This window comes from Lathamus discolor, chromosome 3 (assembly GCF_037157495.1).
Source record: "Lathamus discolor isolate bLatDis1 chromosome 3, bLatDis1.hap1, whole genome shotgun sequence".
Taxonomy (NCBI): domain Eukaryota; kingdom Metazoa; phylum Chordata; class Aves; order Psittaciformes; family Psittacidae; genus Lathamus; species Lathamus discolor.
The window spans coordinates 22,249,948-22,276,891 of record NC_088886.1 but is presented as its reverse complement, the minus strand read 5'-3'; the positions used below and the strand labels follow the sequence as shown (position 1 = coordinate 22,276,891).

At 48.8% G+C, this 26,944-nt stretch overlaps 2 protein-coding genes across 5 annotated transcripts; one reads left to right on the top strand and one right to left on the bottom strand.

The window, feature by feature from the left end:
- Positions 1–173: 173 nt before the first annotated feature.
- RGSL1 (regulator of G protein signaling like 1) lies at positions 174–12,625 on the top strand. Its single transcript, XM_065672995.1, is given in 17 exon segments — positions 174–183; positions 1,037–1,119; positions 1,383–1,457; positions 2,205–2,334; positions 3,274–3,378; positions 3,708–3,869; positions 4,029–4,990; positions 5,551–5,613; positions 7,363–7,589; positions 8,235–8,353; positions 9,174–9,336; positions 10,229–10,342; positions 10,344–10,420; positions 10,883–11,000; positions 11,472–11,598; positions 12,241–12,344; positions 12,511–12,625. Coding segments are annotated over 17 exon segments (2,754 nt in total).
- Positions 12,626–18,879: 6,254 nt separating this feature from the next.
- RNASEL (ribonuclease L) lies at positions 18,880–25,928 on the bottom strand. 4 transcript variants are annotated; one of them, XM_065674026.1, is made up of 8 exons: positions 25,857–25,925; positions 25,408–25,532; positions 23,481–25,104; positions 22,992–23,080; positions 22,390–22,580; positions 22,169–22,286; positions 21,273–21,394; positions 18,880–19,455 (listed from the first exon to the last, which is right to left on the bottom strand). In XM_065674026.1, the coding sequence occupies exons 3-8, from the start codon at positions 24,928–24,930 to the stop codon at positions 19,377–19,379; spliced, it is 2,049 nt and encodes a 682-aa protein (XP_065530098.1). In that variant the 5' UTR covers positions 24,931–25,104; positions 25,408–25,532; positions 25,857–25,925; the 3' UTR covers positions 18,880–19,376. The 4 variants fall into 4 exon arrangements, with proteins under 4 accessions (XP_065530098.1, XP_065530096.1, XP_065530097.1 ...); XM_065674024.1 differs by having other exon boundaries at positions 18,880–20,155; positions 25,857–25,917; XM_065674027.1 differs by lacking the exon at positions 18,880–19,455 and having other exon boundaries at positions 21,376–21,797; positions 25,857–25,928.
- Positions 25,929–26,944: the final 1,016 nt, after the last annotated feature.

Below are 26,944 nucleotides of genomic sequence, written 5' to 3'. Positions count from 1 at the left end.
TGTGTTTGCAGCGCTGGAGATTACAAAACCGATATTTTCCTGAAGGGCAACAAAGGGAGGTGCAGAGAGCTCTGTGGTCCTCGAGAGTCCTCTGAGAGTCCTCAGTAATCCCACTGAGAACTCACTAGGTAAGCGTGGAATTCTAGAACACATCCCCGGGACACAGCATCATGATGGCCACTGGTGAGTTTCCTTTGCTGAAGGCTTCAGCCCCTCTAAGCATGCCCCAAAGGGAACAGCAGGGAAAAAGCAGTGTTAGCCTTCCAAAATGTGTGTTCTCCCTGTGACACATCTGTGCCTTCACTTAAGTGGACATTTTCAAGGACACCCACCCATCAGTAGGCTGATGCCAGCCCACCCTTCATTTGCACCCACATCTTTCAGACATGAATGAAACTTCACAGGATAGCAGGAGGTGTTGGGTACTACTGGTACACTGCCTTGATGTTCTGGGTGGAGAGGGTGGATGTCTGCAGCGGTTGTCACTCTACCCAGAGGCACAACCTGCTCCCGGCCTGATGGTGCCTGCTAATTTGGGGTGATTGGCTACAAAAACCTGAACAAGAGGACTCAGGGCACCAAGGCAGTGGGGGTGAAACAGCAGCGCCAGAGCACAGTTTCTCTGCATGATAGCAGTTATGCCTGGTGTCTGGGTGAGGTGGAGGAGTACAGTTTGTCACCTCCCACTGCAGCAACTCCTGTCTCCTGTCCTACAGATGCTACTGCGTTTGTGCCCATACTCCATGAATCATGAACCTTTGCTATTCTGGAAGCTGCCATTTGAACTTCCCAACTCCTGCATGCAGCCGAACCTGGTGTTTTCCAAAACCCTGTGCCACCCCCCCAGCGCAGATGGATGCACTAAGAACCAATTTTCAAGGACTGTCCCAGGTCCAAATTCTCCTCTGTGTGCACACGACAAACCCATACTGTACATTCCCTAGAGCTGTCCCTGTCAAAACTCATCCTTGGGTTCATATTTGTATCACACTTGGCAATACAAAGCCCAGGTAACTTTCTCTTCTCCCACTTGTAGCAACCATAGCCTCCACGGACATGAGGCTTCTGCTGAGAGATGATGTTTTTGTCGACTTTTTCAACACATTTCTGAATCTTCCGGTAAGTCCACTCTGCACCATGAAGCCCTTTTGAGCTCTTCTCATGTGAACTTCCAGCTTCTGTGGTGGTAAAGGCCCCAGGAAAATTGCGAATACACCACATTCAGGCTGGAAAATGAGGGAAACCTAAGTACCTCAGCTTGGAGATAGAGGTCTGAAAGGAAAGGTCATGCCCTTCCCTGTAGTAAGAACTAAAACAGCTGGGCTATGGGCTCCCATGCCACCCTCCATCTCTTTCACACCTCCCCTTTCCTTTTGATGCAGGTTTTTGGCCAGACACCCATTTACATCAGCAGTACAGGCCAGTGGAACCTCTGGCCAGAGCTGCCGAGCCATCTGGTGAGAAAACACCTCTTTGTGAGGAGGGAAGAAGGAGGAAGGGCAGGTAGCAGGGGGAGGAAAGAGCTGTCCTCTCATTACAAAGGCCACTCTCTGGCTCTCCTGTTTATGCAGTGGGGGATCATTTCAGAGGCAGGCATCATTTTGCCTTTAAGCCTTGGGAGAAGCACAAGCCATTTAAAATCCTGGTGCAGCTTATGGGGTCTGTAAAGCCCTCCATAAACCCTGATAGCTGGAGTTGAGAGCATATGTAGGGGCAGAGAAGGACAGCGCAAACATCATCCCTTTGCACCCTCTATTCCTGCTGAATTCATCAGGAGTGAAGTCCTGTTGATTCTCAGACTGCCTCAGCCCTCTCCATGGACATCCCACTTCTTCACAGCCATAAGCACCATTTGCAGTGCTCAGATCCCATAGCAAAAGGGAACCTGCTCCTCTTGGTGCTGCTGGGAAGCTGCCGTGCCTTCTTGTCTGGGCTCTGGGAAGGTGGGCCGGCTGCACGCAGCCCCAGGTCTGCCTGGTCTGCAGGCAGAGCTCATGGAGATGAGGGCAGGGACTATAGCTTGAGTATCCCCATTCTTTCTCAGCAGGGGGATGGCTTGCATCACTCACCATCTAACAACAGGGCACCTTCCCCTGCCTCCTTCTGCCATAGCAGCAGCCCTTTACTTACCGTAATCCCCAGGCAAGAGACGGCTCCTTGCTCACAGCCTAATCCTCTCCTTGGGTGTGGGGATTGCACTGCAGGACCCCAGCCCCCCGGCTTTACTGGCTTGGCTGGAAAAGCACCGGCTGCCTCACTTCTGCAAATCCAGCCTTTGCCTCCACCTCGTCCTCTGCCAGAAGCTCCTGGGTTTCGTTCGGTCGGGGGAAGCAGGTGAGTCATCGCGGCACAGAGGAAATCGGATTGGCTTCACCACAGCTGGGCTTCCTCTCACTGGGGCTGTCACCACCTGGTGCCTGCCCAGCGGGTCCTGCCTCTGCTCTGGGTTAAAAAGCCATTGCAGGGCCCAGGGTTTCCACGGGATGAATGGGGCTCTACCCTGCAGCCGTGTTAGTACTGGCTCTCTTCCTCTGTGAAGTTGAGCTGAGATAGCTGCTTAGCAGGGTTTACCATGCAGTTCATGGGTGGAGGAGGGCTGGAGAGCATGGGCATGGGAAAGAGGTGCTGACATTTCAGGTTTGCTGCTATGGGGGTGCCCGTGGCTCTCACACTGTATTGCAATACGCTTCTTGTCTGATGGATGCTGCCCTGCGAAAACAGGCCTATGCCATGGTTTGTCTTACCAGTAGCAAGTCTGATTGTGCTCAGTTTACCCCTAAAATGAGCCATCTCAGCCCAGCCAACTACTTTGCCAGCTTACATGTCAACACAAGGGAAGGCCACTGGAAAGCAAGCTATGGCAGCAGGTATGCAGATTTTCATTTGATAAAAACCAAGTGAGTCATGGAAGCTTGCTCCTGTGCTGTTTCTGAGTGCATTGCTGCTGCTTCTCCAGTTGGGTAGAACATCAAGCTGAAGAAAGTTGAGAGCAAGCCCTAAACTCAAGCAAAAAAGATGGATGTTTGCAAGGGGAAGAGGAATGATAGCTGGGCAGACTATCACTGACATAAGCAGGTTGCCCTTGCAAACATCACACATGCGCCCCACAACCTGTCTGAAACTCACATTTCAGTGCGACCTGCTGGTATCCTCCCTCGCAGCACTGCTGCCCTACAGCCTCTGTCAGGGAGGCCCTCTGGGGATGCTGATGGGACCTGGAGGGCTTTCTTCGCATGCAACCCCTGATGTCGTGCTCTGCACTCTCTCTGACAGCAAAACTGCTGAACTGGCAAAGCGCTGACTGGTGGCTACTGGAAAAGTGCATCAGCGGGAGCCAGGCCATGTGGCACTTTCGGGCCTTCATCCGAGGAATGGCAGGTGGGTACAGGATGCTCCACAGCCCCTCCTCATGAAGCTGTTGGCAAGCTCCCCAGTGGGACACAGGCAGAGAGCTGGGGGTAATGGGTACCAGTGGGACAGGGGACACTGCAAACCCAGGTAAAGCTGTTGAAGATGTGCCAGTAACAGAGCTCCAGCATGGGCTGTGTACACTAGGGAAATATAACCATGGTGCTTCTCTACACTGTTCCCTTGCGTCATCCAGGCAATCTTTCCTTCTTTCTCTTTTTAAAAGACACAAGCTGCTTCGCTCATCAGTGGAGCTTTCAGGGACTCCCTCCAAATCCTGTCTCTTATCTGATCTGTAGGGGAAGAACTGACCAACTTCTGGCTCACCACTGAAAGGCTCCTGGGGCTTGATGAGTCTGATGAAAGGCAGAGGGATCTCTACCTGTCCTTGCTTCATAGGCTGAAAGCCACTCACCTGCGTGAAGGCTCCAGTGTCATCACTCTCTGCAGGACCATTGCTGGTACGAAGCATGGGAGCTGGGGATGGGCAGTGCCCTTCCAGAGAGGTGACCTTTCCTAGACGCTCCCATGGAGATGGGATACCATCACCAGTTTTCTTTGGCTGGAGAGCGGTCTGAATGGAGCCATCTCCCCATCGTAATCCCCTGTATCTATTTCAGGATCACTGCCGAAAGCCAGGCACATTCAGTCCATCGGCACCAGGAGAGAGATCCTAAGCAAGATGCAGGAACAGGCCCTTTTTGCAATTCAGAGTTACTGGCTCCCTAAATTCTTCATCCACTGCAAGATGGGCATGAAGGAAGAAAAATTGTGCTGGCCTTTGCTGCAGGAATATCAGGAGCGTTTATTATGGGCCAAATCAGAGGAGCCCTCAGGCTTTTCAGAAAATCTCTTCACGATGCATATTAAAAGGAGTCAGGGTTTGTCAGGGCCCTACTGCAGCAAGAAGGCCAAAGTGGAGATCTGGGCTCTAGTCAGGGAAGTAAGAGACATCCAAGAAATGAAGATGTCCAGTTTTCAGGTGCTACCAGGAAGGCAACCAGGGCCATCTGGGAGCACAAAGGAATCTTCTCTCGATAAGAACGCTTTGGAATCAATTCCACAGCAGTCAGAGCATCCTGCAAACCCTGCCTTTGGAGGCAGAGGAGCAACCTGTCATGAACGACCCAGACCTAACACAGAGCAGGTTCATCACCTGAAAGACCTCTGTAAAGAGAAAGTCCTCTCTAACCTGTGTTCCTCTGCACCCATTGCCCATCTGTCATCCATGGAAAAGCCAGTCAAGACCTTGGGTCTTCTTCCCTGGGCCCTTGGCGCCGAGACCTGTGCAGGACGGCCCTTCAGGGATTTCCTGAAGTGCCAGGACCGGCCCATGGAGACTCTTCTCCTGGACCTGTGGCATGACCTGGAGGAATTTCTGTCTGCGGTGCTGGACCCCAGCAAAGAAAATAGTTTCTTCCTGCGTCATTTGACTGGGGAGAAGATATGTAAGACCTACCTGGAGGAGGGCACCGTTCAGCAGCTTCCCTTGGAAACCAGGACCCTCAGGAGGTTGCGGAACCATCTGATGTCTGGAGAATTCTCCCCCTGGATATTCAGAGCCCAGGAGGAGATTTGCAAGGTAGAGAGCAGTGCTGGCAGTGGTCAGGCTGGGAGGGAGAGCTGGCGTTGGCACCCCTGGGCTGGTGTGAGGGCTCTGGGCATTCATGAGAATAGAAGTATTTGAGACCAAAAAAAAGACGATTAGGAAAGGAAGAAACTTACAGACACAAGCCACCTTGCGCTAGAACCAGTGAGCAGGATGCACGAGGTCAGTGGAGAGGAGCATCCTCGCTGGCTTGCTGGGCAGTAGAGCAGAGATGAGCAAGTCATTTAGCAGCTGGTGACCTTAGCTGTTAGATGCATACACTAAGGCCAGGGGGATGGCAGGGCAGAGGCCATCCTTTCACATCTGAGTTAGTGGTTCCAGCACAACACAAGTAAAACACATTTAAAACCCAAGCCCTTCCGGGCAGCCTCTGAGCAGCCCAATGGACCCCTCTGGATGTACAGCTCCTGGCTGAGCTGTCCTGAGCATCTAAGTGAGGTGTAGCCTGCCCACAGCATCACCACTGCAACTCAGGGTACAGTAGGCAATTCCTGCTGGAGCACTGAGGATAGCCCACCTTTGCTTCTCCACAGGTGCTTTACGGCTTCTACGAGGAATTTCTGGCTGATGATGACAGGACGTTCCTTCAGTTTATGGTAAAGGCGATGCACAGGGGACATGAGCACCCTCATGGGGTGAGCAGGCACCAGTGGGGAGATGAAAAGTGAGAGAGAGGGAAGGAGAAGCCAAGAATTAGCTTCCGGGGTCTAGCACCCCACAGTGTCCCTAGCTGATACTGTTGCAGGGTGACACAGCAAAACCTGCCTTGCCCAGGCTGCCTGGAGCAGTGATTCTCAGCTCTTCCACCACAGCGGAAGTCAACAGCACTTCGGGCACACCCTGCAAAAGCTCCCCTGAGATGGACAATGAGCTGGCCCAAAAGCGGGTGAGAAACTTAAATCCAGTCTTTCAGGATAGGCAGGGGTGAGACCAGTAGCAGGCAATGCACTCGGATTCTCACTTCTGGGAATTAACTCTTCCCCTTTTTTCCTTGCCCACAGCAAATACTGCTGTTAATGTGACTCATGCAAACACACATGAATATGCCCCTGTCCACACACAAGCGCCTGGCCAACAGGCTGGGGGAAGAGGTCATGCAGCCTGTTAGCCTATGATTCAACTACACTCAAGTTTTCCATGTATTTCTTTCCACTGTATAAAGGGATGATTTAAGAAAACAGTCACACAAGCACTCATCTTCGTGGACTATTACTCCTCCTGGCAGTGGAAATCCCACTAATACCTCATGTTTATTAACAGCCTAAATACCAGCCTTACACCCATAAGCCTCCTTGCAGACAGAAACCCCCAAGCATCCCACCTGCTTGGGTCCCCGCACAACCCACCCAGGCAGTCTTGCTCACTGCAGACAGTGTTCTTCAAACTATTAGACCTTTCACCAAACTGCAACATAAAATCAGCAGATGATGCTGGGAATGGTAAGGAAAGGCTGTCAGGGCTAGTGCCCCCAAAGACCTGGCTCGCAGAGATGCTCATGTCCCAGTCAGCAAGAGCTGAGCATTTTGGAAATCAGCTGGCAGCTCCTGACCCTGATTCATTAAATGCTCTTGGTTGTAAGTTAATCAGCTGCCCAGGTTTTTAAGCAGCTCTTGTTAAGAAAATCACTGCTCAGAGCACAGGGCAGGTCTGAGAGTGCAATTAGCACTCCAGCAGGTGTCAAGGCCATGCTCTCTGCAGGCACTATTCCCTAAGCCAAACTCCTCCTGGGTGTCACCACAGTGATGTCAGGGATACTGCTCAGGGGTTTAGCAAGGTTATTTTTGGTGCTTGCTCTCAGCTGCTTGCATCTTGGCCAAAACCCAGCCACTCTGACCTTGCTGCTTGGTGAGTCATGCAAACTGCTTACCAGTGAGGATGGCCCAAACCTGCAGGAGGGTCTCAGTGGTGGGCAATGGAGGCACTCACATGGCACTGGACAGAGCCAGCCTCAGACACTGCAGCTAAATAGAAAGGCGGATGAGGTTACCTGTCTGCCCAGGGTTGTTTTCAGCCCTCCTGGGTGGACACTGATCTCTTCCAGAAAGCTGCTGCCTTGACTGTCAAGCTGTTGTCTGGACTACCTGGAGGACCTACTGCATGCCCCCGGTATGACCCAGCTGCAGGCAGATGTGAGCCAGCTTTAAGCAGCTGCACAGATATGGTTAAGATCTATGCTGAGCTTTAAACTCCTGAGAGTTTAAAGCTAGAGCAGAGATCTAGCTTGGGTAGCTTTGTACTCTAAAGCACAGTAAACCATGCAGCTAGCCCATGAGGCACAGTGCAGGAGCAGCTCCTCAGGTGGGGTATGTCCTCTGTGCAATCAGCCTCTGCTCTTCTCCCTGTAGTCTCTGCAGAGCAATGTCCCGATGCCCGAGATGCAAGACCACACTGTTGGGAAAGAAGAACGTTTCCTTCTGTCCCAGCGGATAAACCAGTCCTTGAAGCTGAGCCAGGCCTTGCATGGCACAAGGAATTTGGAAGGTCTCTCCTCCAAGCACTGGCAATTAATTGCCACTCGGGACCTCCGGAATGGGGGCTCCATCCAGGCAGAGATGGAACCTCTCCTGGGCAATACCAATAAGAGGGGGCTCTGAATTTCTGCTGTGGCTCATGATGACTCGGGCTGATAAAGCATACTTTGTGCACCCGTGGTGACCAATGCCTGTAGCACACAAATGCATTACTGTATTGCTGACTGGGCATGGATATCATGGAGCGGTTTGAGACAGAGTATATGGGAGCTGTAATCCAAGCTTTGGCAGTGACCTATGGGCCAAATTCCCTCCTGCCAGTACCAGAGGTACCAAATACTACATCCCTGCTCTAGCCTGTGTCACCGGATCAAATGAAATCTGCAGCAAAGCAACTGAAATCCAAAGCCACTGACAGCCATTGTCACCCCATTTCCACGTCTTCACGCTCTCCAGTGGCCGTGCTGGTGTGACACCTCAGTTTTGTCTTCTCAAATTATCTTTTGAGAATGACATCAAGTTTCTAAGCACCTGCCAGTGCACTGAGAGTGGTAGCAGTCACCTGTAGCAACCCTTAGTTAGTTTGTGGTGCCTCAGTCATACCTGAGAAATGCAGTGTCACAGATAGATCATAGGAGCAAGACACACAAGGGGAAAGAAAAGGTAACAATCACATCACTAAAAACAAGTTCTGAAGGGCTGTTAAAGCCAGAAGGAATGAACATGGGATCTTTCCCCTCTTCTCTATCTGATGCAGACTCCCAGAAGATGATGTCTAATGAGCTGGATGTTCAGAAACCTTCACTGACTTTGGATAGCCCAAGCAAGGAAAATGAGCTTTTAAGTCTCACAAGCCCATCAGTTGGTCAGTCCAGTCTGAGCAGGCTGGTAGCAGGGTGGGCTCCAACCGTTATGCCCTTGCAGGTGCTCCAGCATACCCTTAGGGGAGTGGACAAGCAGGGGTCTTCCCTGCTTGTATCCCGTCATCTAGTAGAACATCTCCAGAAGGAGAGGCCTAACCACCGTTGAAAGGCATGTGTTTTGGGATGTTAATCCAGCCAGAGAAAGCAGGAGGGCTTCTCTGAAGCAGATGCTGAGGAGGTCAAACCATGTGTGGTGAAGAGTTCCCACAACACCCAGTGTCTCCTGCACTGGGTTCACCATGCAGACAACAGCATGGTGGCTCTGGGGTCCTTTGCCCTGTGGCCAGTTGTGAGCAGTGGCCAGTTGCAAGCAGGCTCTGGCTGTCATTTGAGGAAGGGGCCAACTCTGTTCCGTCCACACAGCTGTTGAACATAAGAACAAAAAGAAGAGGACGCTTCCTGTGAGCAAAAACAAATCAAACATAATGGTCTGATTCTGCTGTAGTAGGTAACCTGTCTAGAAGATTCAGGTCTGGCACCTTGCAGCACAGAGCTTTGCTGGTTTTTGCTACTTCCACTCTTTCAGGAAGCAGATTTTTCCCAGTGCTTTCTTGTAGTGTCACTGCTCCCTTGCTTCCTCATTGGGCCTTCTCAGATGTAGGCACAAGTGGCCCATGGGTCTGAACTGTAGTTACCAGCGAAAGAAGAAAACTATTTTAACACACCCCACACACACTATAGTTCAGATTTATTTCTCACATCCTCTGCCTGCCTCATGCAGTTCACCCTCAATCACACCCTGGCATGCCACCTGTACTACAGCTGGGCAGCTCTCAGATTCCCAGAAAAATCATTTAGAATCATCCTGTGACCACGCTTACATCTCCATGCTCACTGACCGCATGAATGTCCATATGGCTCAGGTTTCACCTCCTGGGAATACTCCAGGCATGAGTTCTTGCAGTTCCACACTGGGATATAAATGGTAACCAGGACACAAATCCCAAGTAAGAGCAGCTCTTATTGTTACTTGTGAAAGTCAGTCTCAGGAGCCACACTTAAAGTAAATATTTGACCCAATCCACTGAACTTCAAAGAAGGTCTTTTCTAACCTCATAAATGACCTGAAATCCCAGTCCACTCTGAGCTCTGGTTTTCCAAAGCTCCCCTGAATCTTTTCAATGTTGCCATCCTCTGGCTTTGCATCTATCGATTATCTCCTGATATACCAGCTCAAAGAGGTGAAGGTTTTCCACTCCAGAACACCCCCTTCATGGCCAAATGCATGAAGCCCTCTGCCATTCAGAGGCAAACTGTTGTTTATTCTCAGTAAGACAGAGAAGAGCACAGGCTCCTTCTCCCACTAGTCCTTCCAGGTGCCCCCTCCTTACCTGCCTCCCTCCCCTGGTCTCTGTGGGGCTGCTCAGTCCATTTGCAGATTCTGAGGTCTCTATCACAGTCCCAAAATCCTGCCTTCTGCTTGACTCCTTGAAGCCTCCGCCCCCTCTTCAGGCTGAGACCAGTTCCTTTGGATATATGGCAAGCAAAGCTGTTTGACAGGTGCACCTACGGCAGAAAAGAATCAGCTTGTCAGAAGAATTCCCTCCTTGGATTCCCAGTGGCTCAGTGGATGATGACCTTTAAAGTCTTTTCAAACCTAAACAATTCTATGGGTAAGACAGACGAGGGAGGCTGTGCTCTGCTGGTACCTTTGTTGGCCCATCTGTTTACAGATCCCACACACCACTTACCCACATATTTCTAGCTCTTCTTCAGGTGTGTCTTTCTTGTTGGAAAAGCAAGCACAGAGGTCCTGGGTATTTTCCAGATCACTGGTGGCACAGAGATCACATCTCCTGGTGTTTCCTCCTCTACAGGCACTTAATGAAAATACTGCACAACCCTGACTACCTGCAGTTCTTCAAGCAGTTCCTTGAGGAGCACAACACAGATAAGCTACTGCATTTCTGGATGGCTGTGGAGAAGCTAGCCAGAGACCAACCCAGAGATGAAGAGCTTTGTTATTAACAGCATTGTCAGAAATGACTGTCATGCTGAAACCCCAGCTGGTAGGTGCCCTCCCATCCCATACTTCACCCCTTTCATCATAAAATCCTCCTTCCTGAGCTAGATGCTAGTTTCAGATTTTACATCCTCTTGCAGGGACTTGCCAATTCCCCTTTCCCATCCAGTGGAGCACTTACTTGCTGAGGCCTTCCACTGCCACTGACAGTTCTAGAAAGGTGGCTTATTTTTGGCAAGGATCTACAGATCAACACCTGCAACATGCAATTCCTGTGGCAGCAGAATTAGCTCTTCCCTATCTTATCTCCTGTGGATGCTCTTGGAGTCACAGCTTCATTCCCAAAGTATGCAATTAGCACAGTACAGAAAGGAAAGGGGATGAGAACCAAAGTCAGCAAACAGCAGACAGGGCCTGCAGTAGTGGGACAGGGTGAGGGTAGGAAGAGTTGTCATGGTGGCTCATGGGTGGCAGTCAGGCGCAGGCAGTGACCGCACATCTCTTCTAGAAGAGCAGCTGAACTGCCACACTTATACCACCAAAGAAATAAATGAGGCTGAAGCAGTCAGCCCCCACATGTTGATGACAGCACAGATCTTTGTCCAGAAAACAATGGTAAAACAATGGTGAGCACCCAGGTCAAGCTGGTTCCTTAAGCCCAGTGGTTATACAAACACATCCTTCCCAACCATCCATCGCACCCCAAGGTGACAGACAGCAATTGCTACAGATGTATTTCCCAATGAACTTTCAGCTGGCCCATCAAAATTGCAGCCAGGCCCTTACCCCAGCAAAACTGCTGCTGAAGCTGCTGATGCATTTACCTGTGCAAGGCCAGCAGGGCTTGTCCTATGGGGACAAAATCATTGTCTGGCTTGCAGGATGCTGGTCTGGAGGAGGCAACATGCTGCAGATAAGCAGGAGAGGCACTCCCAAGCCTGCTATGTGCAAGAACAGAGCCCATGGAGGAGATTTACCCTTTCCCCCCACCATATTCTATTCTCCAACCTCCTCCAAGCATGGGAGTCCAGTGGGACCCCAACCTCAGAGCTACCCCTGTCAGCTGCTCCCCGAACTTAGCCACCATCCCACGAAAGTTCTGCCCTCATCATGCATCTGGCTGCCAGCAACATGCAGTCAGAAAAGGAAGTTACTTTTCTGAAACGGGAAATCACCATCATCAGCAAACTCTTCTTGAACTCTGACATTCTGCCCAAACTGTGGGTAAGATCCTGGGACCCACCCAGGAAAGCTGGAGGCTGCTGTCTGCTCATTGCTCAAGACCATTGCATCACAGCTGTGACTGGGGGGAAAGGGGAACCAGGCAGAGGTCTGGATCTGCTCCAGCAAAGTATGCTGTGAATCTTCAGAGCATGCTCTGAAGCTTGGGACCTCCACTTGGGCTTCACAGGATGGGAAGCAATCCATCACCAGACGCACACTAGCGCTTGACCCAGGTAGACTGGACAAGGAGGTGGTAAAATCCTCTACCTGCCAGAGAAATGCCAGAGCTGAAGCACCAGGGTGGATGCTGCATGCCACCAGTTCAGTCCTCTCACTCTCCAGAGAAAAAGGTCACCATCATCCCCTCCCCACTGCAGCCACCTCTTCCCCTTGCCGTAGCCATGTCTGTATCTTTCCCTTTGGAAAGCACAGCACAGTGCTTTCCACAGAAATCCAGGGGGGATCCTGCCCTTTTATCTGGGACAGTCAGCTAGGATGTAACTAGTCTCTCTTCTTAGAGACTGCTGAAATGCAAAGTGGGGTCAGGGAGAGAAACATGCTTCTAGGGCCCATCAGAGATGCCACAAACTCCTTTGGTCAAGCAGGGTCTCTTCTGTGGCCAGGTAAACATCTTTGAAAAAGGGAGATTTTATCTGGAGTTTATCTCCCAAGGAGCTACCAAACTGTGTCATCTACCACAGAACCAAGGTCATCATCTTCCCTGTCCTGATACACTCCTGGAAAAAGTAGACATCATCCCCTCTCTCCCAGAGTGGGGTTGGTTCTGTGGATGCCAGCCTTTTTCCCCAGTCACCTGTTTCTCTGACATGGTGAAATGCAGATGGGACACTCCCCAGGAGCTCAGCTGCAGATGTCTGCTTGGATTTGCTCTCTTCAGGGTTTCTCATACAGGCTCTGCACATGGAAGGTGATGAGGAGCTTTCAAGTCTCCAAGAAGGACAGGGTGCAAATCTCTTCGCTTAGGACAAGAACCTCCTCCAAATCATGGTATCTACAGTCCAAGTAACCTAAGCACCTGTCCCCCTGCTCCACACCTGTCCTTAGGCTTGTTCTTCTAATGCAGGAATGTCCAGACCTGGGGTTTTGGTGTCCCACAGGGTGCACCTTCAAAGAGCCAAAGTTTTTCCTTCACACAGCCACAAGGATGAATGTGGTGCAGGCCTATTGGAAGCTTGTCTTTGAAATAATTCCTTTCCAGCAGATTCAGTCAAAATTTCCAGTGGGTTTTAGAAATTTCTTTCGGGAATAGGGAAGTGGGTGCAGAGACTTCATGAGCAAAGAACTGTTGCATAACTCTTGTTTGCATTGATAAATATTCTCACAGACCTCCTAAAATAGAAACAAAGCAACTAATCTCCTGGGTTGCAAGTCAAATGAGAGTAAGAAAAGGAGAAGAACCATGGAGCCACACACCAGGCTCAGTGGCATTACACAGAGAATGCTCTCAGCATCCTAAATGGAAAATAAGCTTCATCAGGATTTGAGGTGACACTCACTGGGAAAGATACTTTTCCTTCCTTATCCGCTTGTTTAGTTTCAGTACACTGAGTAACTCTAAACTAAAAAACACAAAGAAAGTGGTGCTAAGCGCTGTCAGTCTGCCTGACAACCTGGCTCCTTGACTGAATATTCATTTGGAAATTGTCTAATTGATTTTTGATTAAAGGGGAAACCAAAATAGGCACATACTAATTTTGCTTTGACGGTCGAGTGGGTGTCATCAAGCTGTTGTTCAGCTCCCTGTCATTTATTGCTGTCAAGTTCTGGTTAAAAATCAGGTTTATACAATTTTGATACAGGCAGGTGCTTGAGCCCCACAGCCAAGCTGGGGTAAAACCCCTGTGCTAGCATTCTCCAAGACTGCCAAGCCACATCGATTAACTTAACCCAAAAGCTTAGGTATTTCCACTGGATAATATGCAGTGTTCAGCTTGAGTCTTCACAGAGCCTCACTGCAGTTCTAGGGCCTTCTCAAATACAGTTGTTTTACTTGCCCCCAGAAAAAGCAAACAAAACTTAACCCATCACAGACCTATTCTCAGCTAGCAGTAAGCCAGAAGTATCATGTTACACAGGAGATGTGTTATCTGGTACAAAGACACATGTTTGCCGAGGTTTTCAGGAAACCAGTGGGGAGAGAGACATTTAATCAGTACACATGGTTTCCATCCCCACTGCTGCCTGAGCAATGCAGCCCATATTTAGCTCACAGAGCCCCACTAAGATACTGCTCTGGAGAGACGGCCATGGATGTGTAAAAAAGACTGAATTTTCTCACATGGACATTAATCCTGCAATGACTGTCCCTGGGATAATTCTCCCTGAGCCACAGCTTCTTGCAGCACCTCTCAGGAACAAATAACCAGACCCAGGCAGGTAAAATCACTCAGCTCAAGTGATGTGTCTTGGGAATACATGCATGATCTCTCAGACCAGTCTCATTTCCCCTGCCCTAGCCTGCATGGCTGGCATATTCTGCCTGGTGGAGTAGGAAGGGTAGACACCATCGGGCAGATCTGTACCTGCAGGATACAGCACAGGCTGCCTCCTGCTCTGCATCACCTGTCACCACAGGCAGCCCTGGCTGCAGCACCCTGTCAGAGAAGCAAACCAAATCAGCATGCAACCCCAAAATAGCTGCAGGTTCTGAATGCACTAATGCCCGTGGCACCTTCTGCTTGGAACAGTTTTCTGCACCTTATCACAGTTTCACCAATGACCTTTATCTGGGGGTCTTGTTTTTCTGACCTTTAGATGAAAAGCTTGCTTTTCAGGTGGGAAATATGGTTATGTTGTCTCTTAAAGGCATCAAAACTGTTAGGGAAAATATCTGTAACTCGAGAGAAAGCCTCCTATCGTCCACGCCTTGCTTTGTTGCTGATTTTGAGGGTTTCTGCTTTGTGCAGATGCAGTGTGTGCAAGACTGGGAAGGTGACAGACTTAAATCCATCTCTATCACCAGGCGTCACTGTGGTGCTGGCTGTGCCTGTACGCAGAGCGGTGGGGCCTGTCCTCTTGAGGCTGGGCATACCATCTGCACCCCATTTCACGAGCAAGAGCATGGAGCTTCTCTTGGGAGGAGCTGCCCACACCGGCACAAAGCTGGGAGCACGTCTGTGCGTGGGGGCAGCTGTGCAAATGTGTGTCCCCATTTTTCCAAGTGCCATTTCCTTGCAAGCCTCCAATCTGCCACCCAGGGTCCCCCAACACTGCAGCAGAGCCAGGGTGGGACATATCACCCCTGCCCTGCAGCCCCCAGACTGCTCCACAGTCAAGATTTGGGTAACCCAAGTGCTTGCTCAGCCACCCTTCTTTAACCTTTGTATAAGCCCCATAGGATTCAAAGAAGCATCCTGGTGTCCTCCCTCATTTTCTGTCAGAGCGCTTGCTGCACAGTACTGCTTCATCTCTCTCACCAGGCAATCATGCCATAATTGTCTTACCATTCACAAAAGGCATCCAGATCCTGCTGCCACAGCCCCAGATGACAATGGAACAACAGAAGGAGCAAAAATGTGCTGAAAGGAGTGCTGTTGCTCTCAAGTGCAGCTCCAGCTGCCCAGGACCAGAGCTGGAGTTTAGGGCTTCCTGCACTGGTCCATGATAGGAAGTTTGTACATGTTGTTTTCCCCAGATTCAGATTAAAGTCTTGAGAAAAAGCTCTACCTTCAGAGCAGGTAGGTGGTCACAGAAGCAGTCTAACTCCCCCAGACCACACCAGTATAAGCACCTGGAGCAGCAGAGCCATGACACCCCTTCAAACCTAAAGGCCAACTGGGTGGGTCCCTGCAGCATGCTGGTCACCCCCACCATGTCCAGTAACACTCACAGAAAATGCCCAGTTCCAGCACCTCTCCATACCCGGAGCACCTTCCCCGGAGCACACAGCCATGTTGCTCATCTCTGATCACCTGCACCCTGCCTCCATCAGCAGTTGCATCATGACCACTCATGCAACACCTCTCCCTTCCCTGAGGACATCAGGGGAAGGACAGACCTCCAAGGAAGAACAGAACTCCCAACATAATGTGCACAGTGAGCAGGACAGGGGCATGCTCCAAGAAAGCTCTGCACAGCCCAATCACACTGCATAGTTTGCACTTAATCAGCAGTAAGACCTAAAAATAAAGTAATTCACAGCATCCCCCAGCTTGCCTGGTAACAGCATAGCAGCTTGCACCTCTGGAACTACACCAGGGACATACCACAGCATGTATTTCCACCTGAGCTGATACCCTTATCCACACAACAGTCTCCTTCCTTACATGTACCTGTAAAGGACTGCATTGCACATAGCTGGGACCCACCAACAGTGTAAATAAATCACACCAAGCCCAAGCACACCACCACCTTTGAGATCTTTCCCAATCTGGAAGGTTCTTAAAGCCAGAAAGCAGTCACAATAAATACTTTGCCTAAGAAAGGGGCTCCTCAAAGATCACCCACCCCTAGAAGCTGCTCCAGCCCTGCTATGCAGGGAGCCACACTTCCCACAGGACACTGAGACTGCTCCAGTCTGCATGGTTCACAACCTCATCTCGGCTCTTCACTCTTAAATACCTCCTGTGGGTGGCAATGCTAAGAGAGCCCACCTGGCTTACTACTCAGCTGGCCCTGGGTGGTGAGATGGTGCCTGCCTTGCCACCGCCTTTCTGATTTTCCAATCAAAATCAGCTCATGCCTGACTCACGGCCTCGGAATGTTTTTTTAAAAGCTAGTGCGTTTACAAAGCACTAACCAAATCATACCATATTCATTTTCCCCAGGTGAAACGGAGTCCAAGTGGCTTTGCCGAGTCACCAGGAAGCTGCAGAAATCCCAAACGTTCTTTGGACCTCATGAAGAAAAGACCATGATCTTTATCACACCTTGCCTCTGACAGCTCCCTAGCAAGCTCCCAGCTTTGTGATTTTGAGCTATTTTTAGCCACTTTTTAACCCTTAGATCCTAGAAGACTGCATCCTGGGAATAACACAGGCGTATTTAAGGCAGATAATGACATGTTTCATATTTGTGAGTTATGATTATCAACACTTTGCTTCTGGAGGATCAGAAAACCTGAACAAATCCAAGCAGATTTCTATGAATGAAGGACTTAGGAAGCTGATGCCCCTATTACAACCTAAACAGATCCTCAGAACTGCCCTTGCGGTGTAACTTGATTTTGCTCCAAAAACCTTCAGCCCCAAAAGCTAGCTGCATTTTTATGTACTTTTCACTAACACTTCAGGCTCTGCAGCCTAAGCCCAGCTGAGCCCACTCCCTAGAAGGCTTCACGGATGTGCCTGAAGCTCAACACAGCAAAAACACAGCCAAAATGATCTTCACTCCACTGCATCTGCAGACTGGGTTTTTTTTCCCAGTGTAGCAAATGAAACACATTGACCTGGGACCATGCCTGTGCACAAGCATGTCCTCAGCACGAAAGTGACAGGATGGGGAGCACCTGATCCCATCACATGGGGTTAAGCCAGCTGCCCTGCAGGAGCAGAGGCACAAGGCAGAGGCACAGCAAATAGACAATGTACAGGCATGACAGCAGGGGAATGAAGCGTGCAGGGCCAAATCAGCATGCCCTTGGGCACCACGCATGGTCTGCAAGCCTGCCTGTAAAAGGCAAAGGCGGGCAGCACCTCCCAGGTGGGCACTGATGCTGGGAGCCATCAGCACATCAAGCAGCATTAACTGTGGCAGCTGGCTCTGCCCCCAGCTCCCCAGGACACCTTTATCCCTAGGCTGCGCCCTCAGACACTGCCATACTACCCAGTTTCAATACTGTCCAGCTGACCTTGCTACTGGATTTCCATCTTGCCTGGTCTCTGACTGAGCACTCACCCATCCTCCCTGATCCTGCAAGGAGGAGAGGCAGCCTTGCAGGGCTTGGTGCTCTCCCCAGCATTGGTCCAGTCTCACATGCCCCCCTCTTCATGTGGGCTGACACCCTGTGAGCAAGAAGCTTTGCAGACACTGTGCATGGATCAAGTTTCCCCTCTGACAGCAGCCTCCCAGCACACATCTGGTTTCTCGGAAAGCAGGACACAGCTCTGCAGACCACACAAGCCTTTCCTGGACATTCTTCCCAGCAGCCTGATTTCCCCTGAGAGACAGGTCACAGCCTCCATGGGTTTGATCATTGCTCTGGTTTGGACATCCTTGAGAGCTCTCCTCTTTCAGGAAGGCTTTTCCACAGCCTTTTAAGGTTGCCAAGTCACAGCCGTTTAGCAAAACAGCAGAGCAATGCAAGAAGATGCAAAGGTCAAAGCAAGCCAGAAATGTGGCGCTTTACAGCAGGCTGAAGGAGCCCAGCCCATTGCCTCACCTCTGTTTACGCAAGAGCAGAAACATGCTGCTGTGGCATTGAGACACATATGCATGGTGACATGGTGCTCCATATAGTATCCCTGTTCCCAGTGCTGCTGAGACCTGGACATACATCTCTATGTGTCTTCCTGCTTTCTGACCATGAGAAGAGACAATGAGCAAGAAAAAATGAGCAAAGAGGAATGGAAAAGATAAAAATATTGACATAAAAGGAGTCAGTATTCTCCTGGTTGCATTTTCTCCATTGGCATCTCATCAGTGGCACAGTCAAGCTTTCTTGTTACATTCACGTACTTTTTAAAAGATTCCCAAGACCATCAGAAGGACCTTTTGCTCTGATCCAGGACCACTGATGCAGGCTGGCACATGGACCTTACCAGCCATGAGCGTATGTATGGCAGTCTGCAACCCAATTCATGCACAGCAATGCCTCCTAGTTTGCAGGTAAATACATCTATAATCATACACAGCTAAAACAGATGTGTAGGCTCAATGATACATTCTGGGCAGCCACTCATTTGTAGAGGAGATGGGTCAAACACATCCACTCCCAGAGTTTTACATGTATGCAAACACATACATGCAAGCATTGATGCTAATCTTCACACCTCAACTCATCCATGAAATCCTCACCCTCACTCCACCAAAACAATGCAAAACCCCCCACCATTCAGCCTGTTATTTCACAAGAGACAGCTTGCTTCTGAGGACAGGAAGCCTTCAGTACTTCCCAACATCTTTTCCCATCAAATACCCATATAGGCCAGAAGCAATTCATCTGAACAGTGACAAAACCATCCACCACCTTACCTAAGCAACCAAATGGCACCTCCACAGGCAGGCCAAAAATCCCAGCCTTTTGAGCATTTTACAGTGCTGCAGACTATCTCTTTCTGTGCAGAGGGGATGCAGGAAGCTCATTCATAAATGAGTGCACAGTCAGTTTTCCAGGCAAGTTTATTCCCAGTTTGATTCTCCATAGGCTAATTGAAAGAATAACAATCTCAGTTTGAAAAAAATTAAGATCTTTTCAACAGCTGAGAAATATTTCCATACGCAACATGTAATCATTGTGCAAACCAGAGCATTAGTGGAGAAACAAGCAAGCCCTTGGACAATCAGACACACATTGCATGCTGTAGGATTTCAGAAATGGGTTTGTGCTACGAGCCTCCAATACCAGACCTCTGAGCTGGCTGCATGCTGTGGCTGTATGGGCACCAGCACTGTGGAAGTGAGCCAAGTCTGGCAGGACAGTAATACCCCAACAGTGGCACTGGTTTGGAGACAGGAAGTGCTGAAGCCTATGCAGATGCAGCCTGCCCCAACAGGGATTGTCCTTTCCAGGAGGAACCGGTCCCTGCAGTCCCTTTGATGTCAGTGACCTTCTTCAACTGAGTCAGGAACAGCAGCAGTTTTGTGGAATTGTGCTCCTTTTACCCATTCCTTGTGGAAACATCTCCTGTGTTCCTCAAAAGAAGTCCTTCAGGTCCCAGCAGGCTGGCCTGAGGGTGCCTTTAACAGATCAGATGAATAATGAACCATTGCCTAAGCATCTTATTTTCTGGCTGCTGTGTTTCAGAAAGACTGAAAAGAGAGGATTCTTGTCTTTCTAGAGTTAGATAAGCAGCTTATTAGTACAAGCCGTAGGGAATATTTGCCCTAGCAAGGAGCTTGAACTCTTTTTCCTTTAGCAGAATCCAATGTCATCTGGCAATGCCTGAGCTCTTCTCTTGCTCCCAGACATATCAGGTTTATGGGGGCTGTTCACATCTCCCTGCTCTCCATAAGGATCAGGGCCTTGATCTGTACCTTACAGATGCAGGTAAGCCCAGAGCAATGGAGTAGTCAAGGGGGACCTGCGTTGGCACTCAACTTGGTTCCTCTCCAATGCCTATTACACCAAACACTTCCAAAGCATCTTCAGTTTCTTAGTTTAAGTCCTCCATGCTCCGTCCCTGCATCTGCTCTCTCTCATCTCCTTACCCACTTTCTTTAACTCTTTTGCAGATGAAGAAATAGGGCATAAAATGAGGCAGTGATGGTGGGATTGGACATGGGACAGGAGGCAATGACATTCTACAGAAAAGGGTACTGAATGTCTGCAAAGTGACTGTATTCAGGATTATGACGTAAACTGTTGTACACATAAATGGTAAGTGCTGGAAAAAGCTTCAAGAAATATTCAGCATGGTCTCCTATTTTGTTGCTGATCCTGAAAGAGAACAAACCCAATAAGGATTTGTAAAGCTTGCCTAAAGACTCAAATATCCAGGATACCCTGGTTCCTCTCTTGCAGAGAAAACAAAAACAGAAATAAAGCCACCAAACACCCCCCCCAAAAAAAAAACAAAACTAAAAAACCACCAACCCAAAACCCCACAACATTCCAGAGGCTTTCTGATAACACAGGAAGGTTTCCTACAAATACTTGAGCTGTAACTTTTCCATACCTTCCCTAAGCTACTCAATCAATTTTTTCACTATTTCTCCAGCACCTCCATCTGCCTAATCCTACCTGCATCTTCACTGAAGAGCAGTGCTGGCTACCAGCCTCAATGAAACCATCACTAGGAGCAAACACCACCTCTAACCTCACGCGTAAGCACCCATGACCATAGAGGGTTAGAGACTATCAGCTTTTTAGGAGTCAAGACCTCCTAACAGGATCTTCTAACAGGACCTGTGCTGTTATGTGATCCATATTTCAATGCACTTCAGCAGCAGAGTAAAAATCAGCACTTTAGAAATACTAGCAAGGTAGATAAGAAGGCTTTTCAAAGGTATAAAGGAAAAAATATTTAAGAGGGATCTGAAAACCTTTCTGGAGTTATGGCAAGAAACACCAGCCTGCAGCAAAAATAACAACCCAGAAGACACGTTCATGGTGTCCTCTACTGCAGAGGCATGACCTGCCTTAGTTGTCATGGATACCTCTCCACCCCACAGCCTGCTCTGCAAAGGCTAAGGTGCAGAGGGAGTGCCATCAACTCTCTGAAGCTGCTGCCATCCCTCTGGAACAGAAGGCTCTGGTTGAGGACGTTCATCTGTGGGACATGATCTAAGTTCCTTTTCTTACCCTCTGGAAGGTCATATTGAGGACTGACTCCAGATGGCTTGCAGCCGTGACACGCGAACACACTATTGTGCTGCCAGAAGAGATAACCCCTCTAATGAGATGAGCTCTAACGGACTTTCTCCCACATCCCAGTTGTGTTCTCCCTTCCGGAAGACCATCTGAAGATTTTTTTCCTCAAACTCACTGACATTTCCACATACCCAGATGCTCCCTGCAATGCAAATGTGGCAGGGGCAAGGATGTGAATGTGTACCTGATATCTGGATGTTCATCCAGGTTTCTGATGAACCTCAGTAGGTCAGTGACGTTGTTGCTATATTTGAATGTTCTTCCTTTCTTGGGATTTTCCATGATGTTCAGAACATCTTTGTTAATCTGAAAAAAGAAAAAAAGCACATAGATGATTCTCTGCCTTTCACACACCACAAAAGCGGCACATCTACCTCCACTCACCACACCTACTGCCTTTCTGCAGAGACATCATCTTGCATGAGTAAATCTTGTGACTCTTAAAAGCATATTCCCCAACATGAGCAGAAGAGTTCACTCTGCAAGGCAGGTACCACACAGACCCCCTGATTCTGCTGTTTCCTATCTACAGCATTTGCACTAGGATGTCAACATGGAACAGGAGATTTTCATGCATGCCTGGAGGGCAGGGGGAGACTTGGAAGTCTTGATCCAGTTGTGCCACTGGTAAAAGGACCACATGGGCTGCTGTACTGAGCCAAGACTGTCACATCTCAAACAGGTGCAGCATGTCTTTCCAAGATGCTCCCTGCAAAAACAGGCCTGGTCTCACCGCTTTTGAGCCAATCTTAACAGAACATTATTTGCCAGGAATTTGCTGGCAGCAAGGGCCAGAGGTCACCAACAAATACCCTTGAAGGTTTGCCAGCTAATTCTATAACGAGCATCCCCTACTAACACCCCAGTCAACAGAGCTCCCTTTACCACCAATGCTTTTAGTCTTGGGTACTCCGATTACATGGCTTAAATTTAATTGTTTCCCTCAGTTATCTGTATTTGCTACTTTTGAAGCTACTTTTTCCAGTTAAAGTTTTAAATGGGGCCTTTTCCTAAATAGGAAAAGCTTCTGCCTAAATGTTTCACTCAAACCCTGTACTAATTCAAAGAGAAGAGGATTACTTCCTTGGTCCACCGTGGATAAGGAAAACTTTCAGTAGCATTAGGAGCTTGAAAGACAGCTTTCCGATTGTGGAGATCTTTGATTTTATTCCATATAGTCTTCAGGAAATTGAACCTGCTGTGGAATTAGATGATTCATTAGCTGCAACAGGACATTGCTGTTCCCAGCACTACAGGCAAATTCCCACCAAAAACTTTCCCTTTGTACTCCCAGGACTTACATCTGTTTGCTCCAGAAATACGGATGTTTGCTCAAACCTTCCAAGCCTCGTTCATCACGAGACACCAGGCTACTTACAAGATCCAGAGCCTCCTTGTAATCTGGGGAATCAGCAACTAAAGCTTCAGCACTGACTTGCTGAAGGGGCTTCCTACCCCCTGTTAAAACATACAGCACAAGACTGCTGAGGGCCTGCAAAGAAACACATCACTGTTCACATGCCAGATGCATGAAACTTCTTACCAAATGGAAAAGGACTATTATTCCTAAATAAACTGACTGTATATGTGCACACACACATGCACCTACAGATGTGCAGAAGTATGCAAATACATAGAAACACAAACTTGGAAGCTGTATGCACAAAGACAGAGGAGACAGGCACCATAATCATGTTCACAGGGTTCTCTGGATATCCCATCACCAGCTATAGCCTTGCATCCTAGCCACTATCATCCTTAGGCAGTGCTTTGGGCTTTCCCAGGTATCAAAGTGGTTTCTAATTGAGGACGCAGAAAGGTTTCCCCCTAGGATTCACAGCTACAGAAAATATCAGAGAACACCCAACATTTTAAACCATTCATTGATTTGCAGAGAAGTTACCTCTAAATCTGAGTTTACAAGTTCTTGTTTGCCTTCAATCAACTTCCTTTTATTATCGAAGTCCGCAAGGTAAATTTTGCCACCTAAATCTGAGGAAATAAGAGAAACTGTTAATAAACAAAGTTTATGGCGGAAATGTTAATGGTGGAAAATGTAACAGTCTGTCATTGACTTCTGGATGGCCCCTTCTTTAGAAAACAGTTCTCTGAAGAGGTGTGCTGTGGGTTAATCTGACTGCAAAGGTCTGGAAAGGAGGACAGATCTATTGAGACATGTAAAGTTGTTCTGTTCATTCTCTGGCTGTCTGCAAACATATCTATACTCACTCGAAGAGGAGATCTAATGCCATAGAGACCCAATTCTCCATAAAGACATCTTTTTTTTTTTTTTTTTTTTTTTTTTTTTTTTTACAGACAGTTATGAAGCATCTTCTCTAAACTACAGACATCAAGAAAGCAAAATGAAAACACTGAGAAAGCAAAGGATAACCTATCAAAAAGTTGCTGGGACGCAGATCCTGGTGAGCAAATCCAAGGGAGTGCAGCTCTCTCACTGCCTGGAAGATCATCCTCAGAGCACCTTTGCAATCCATTTGGCCTTCTGGTTCCTGCAGATGTTGTTCAAGATTTTTCTCCCAGAGGGGGAAGCATAAGTACACGTAGCCTTTTGCCTTCTCAAACTGGAAGAGCTTCAGTAGATGTTCACAGTTATTACATTGCTCAAAGAACCTTTTCTCCTTCTCACCCTCTGTACTGCGGCTTATTCTTACTGCCACCTCTGTCCCACTATGGATCCCAAGGTAGATGCCACCTTGAGAAGTGTTCTGAATTCTCTGCTGGATATATTGAAATGTCTTCAGTTTGCCAATCATAGGGCGATATATTTTATATAGCTTTTTCAGCTGATCCCTCCAGCATTTGCTCTTTGGCTCCCAGTCTTTGAAGGCTTGTGGAACAAACTTGGCATTATACTGGCGAAGAAGACGCGCCACGTTAGGAGCACGGTTCCTATTCGCAACAGCTATAAGGTCCCCAATATCAGTTCTTGCTCCTTTTTCACACAGCAACTTTGCTATATTGTAATCACTTTTCTCTACAGCCACCATCAGTGCTGTGTTGCCCTCCTCATCTGCATCATCGATATCTATTTCGCCCTTCTCCAATAAGGCTTTCACCAAATCTGGGCTCTGCATTTCAACAGCTAGGATGAGGGCAGTTTTCCCACATTCATCTTTGCTGTTCACATCAACACCATGGTCCAGCAGGAAATGGCCAATGGAGACAGCTGACTCGTATCTTTCTTTGGCACAACCCTCCTTGAGGGCATGGATCAAGGCATTCCTATCTTTGTTGTCACAAATGTTCACGTCAGCCCCCATTTCTTGGACAAGAGCTTTTACAACTGAGAAGTGGCCGTTCCTACAAGCATCCATCAGTGCTGTCACTCCTCCTTTATGCAGTTTCTCTTTCTCTTCACTAACTACCCTTCTCAAATTCACATTTGCTCCTTTGCTATACAGGAATTTCAAAGCTTCTTCCTTCCCATACCATGCAGCCTCCATGAAAGCTGTAAAGCCATTGTCATCATAGTCATTAATATTTAACCCACAATCAAGGAGTAGCTCCAGTATATTCACATTTCCTACTATTGCTGCCTCAGTAAATGCAGTGCCACCATTGTCCTTCCTGGCATGTGGACAAGCACCCTTGCACAGCAGAAGCCGGACCAGGTCCTCTTCATTAGCTTGCACGGCACTCTGCAGTGGTGTCCAGCCACTTTCTGCTTTGGAGTTCACATCTGCCCCTCTCTCCAGCAGCTCTAGCACATCTTCTTTATTACTGTCCCTCACAGCAGCATTTAACTTGAAGGCAAGGTCTTCTGCTGTCTCTGTGCTGGAAGGGATCGATGCCTCCTGCTGGCTGTGAGCTGTAGGCTCCATGGTGGTCAGAGGGAGGGCTCTGTACCTCTGACGTTCCTCACCTGAACCCAGGCATCCCACGGAAGGATGGGACTGGTGCAGTGCTCAGTACTTTCATCATGGTGGATGCTCTGGGTTTGGCTGAAGCACACTGCGTAGGATAGGCTGCTATTTCAAGGGCTTCGTGGACTCGAACTAATTAGAAAACAGGAAAGTTTATTAGACTGTGAAATCTCACATTTATGTTTGATGTCTTGCAGGTCTATGCAAGAGGCAGCTAAGAACAGCAATGCCAAGTGCCAGCCAAGAGAGCTATGTTTTGGTGAGAATCACCACTTTAACACTAACCCAGACATAAGTACTCATCATGTTTGCTTGCCTGGTCTCAGCATTAATCACAGCCCAAGCAGACATCCCTTGGGGTGCCTGGGTGAAGGGATAGGAGAGAACCCACTGTTTTCTTGCTATAAATGCTATTTCAGACTTATTACAGGTTACCTAAGAAATCATCCCTCAGTGATGTTTTCAGGTGGAAAACGCAGCAGACAGGCAGAGACGGGCATTCCCCTTCAGTTTTGGATGGCAGACACACACACAGTCCTGGAGAGTCCCCAATCTGATACCTGGAATAAGAAAGCCAGCATTAATCCCTTCTGCTCCCATAGGCAACTAGGAGGCCCTACCTGAGTAGAAACTCTTCCTAAGCTTTTCATGACATTAAGAGGTTAGTCGGGTAGAACCTGCTCTTTTCCTATCTATGTAGTATCTAGGAGAGCTGGAACTCCAATACCCATTCTCCTGACCGCAAAGGCTGGTCCAAGTGATCAGCACTCCCAGGAGTCACTGTGTGACAAGCTGAACTGGAAATAAATTATCTAAGCCGATCAAAAAAAGGGACAGAGAAGTCCTAAGGTACAAAGGCAAAGTATAAATTCACACGGATTTACCCCCAGAAAAGCCAAGGACCATTTTATGGATGGTTTCCCCTCCGGCCAGCGCGAAATAAATACCCTGTTTCATTGATTTAGATGAATTTCATTTCCATGAAGTAACTTCTATGCCTTTTGCCACATACGAAAAAGAGAAAGGTTACTTTCCTGGCTGGAAAAGCAGCACAACATCCCTTGGGCACGGCGGGGCTCAACCTCCTTGCTTCTTTCAGGAAGCCAGACGCCCGGGGAGGCGGGAGGCAGGGGCTCCGCGCTTCCCTTCGCTCCGAGCCGCAGAGCCACAGGGCGCCCTCCGCCAGCAAACGTTTAAACGTTCAAACGTTCCTGCCCCGCGCCGCTGACCTCTGGCCGGGAGCTGTTTGCGTCTGCGCACCACGGGCACCGGCTGACAAGCGGGGCCACGCAATGCTGCCTGGCGTCACACGCCGCCACCCGGCACGGCAGGGTGAGAAGGGGCCCTGCGCCCAGGCGGACCCCCAGGCATTGCTTAGAACGCCTTCAAAGCTAAGGAGCAGCTTTTCCTAGCAATTATCTCCAGATAGTGTTTGCTTCCCAGCAAAGTCTGCAAGTATATGCTGTCCCTTCCCCCAGCAAGCAGCATTTCATCCACTTACAGGGGGGTGCTGCAGTTTTGGAGGGTGTTTAGCGACAATTTTCGACACACAGCAGAGTGGTCATGAGCAAATGCTCTCCGCGAGCAGTCCCACACCCATAGATCCTGTTTACAAACGTATGCTCAGCAGTGGCTCAGGAGCTGAAGGTTCAGACATTAAATGAGCCAGCGCTGGGGTTCTGGGGGAGGGAGGGTGTCCTGGGTTCCGCTCTAACAGTTATTTTACTCCTTCTTAGCAGCTGGTGCAGTGCTGTGTTTTCTACTTTGCTCTGAGAACAATGCTGACAGCACACCAGCGTTTTAGTTGTTGCTAAGTAATGCTTACCCCGATTAAGGGCTTTTGAGTCCTTAATGCTGTGAGAGTGAGGAGGGGCACAAGAAGCTGGGAGGAAGCAGAGCCAGGACACCTGACCCAAACTAGCCAAAGGGGTATTCTTACCACAGCACGTCATGCCCAATACATAAACTGGAG

Excerpts from the sequence above, each read along its gene's own strand:
- RNASEL (XM_065674024.1), bottom strand. The coding sequence starts at position 24,930 with ATGGAGCCTACAGCTCACAGCCAGCAGGAGGCATCGATCCCTTCCAGC. Across the intron at positions 23,081-23,480 it reads TCCCAGCAACTTTTTGATAG|ATTTAGGTGGCAAAATTTAC; the intron begins GTTATCCTTTGC and ends TTATTTCCTCAG. Across the intron at positions 20,156-21,272 it reads GATGAACATCCAGATATCAG|GATCAGCAACAAAATAGGAG; the intron begins GTACACATTCAC and ends GTTCTCTTTCAG.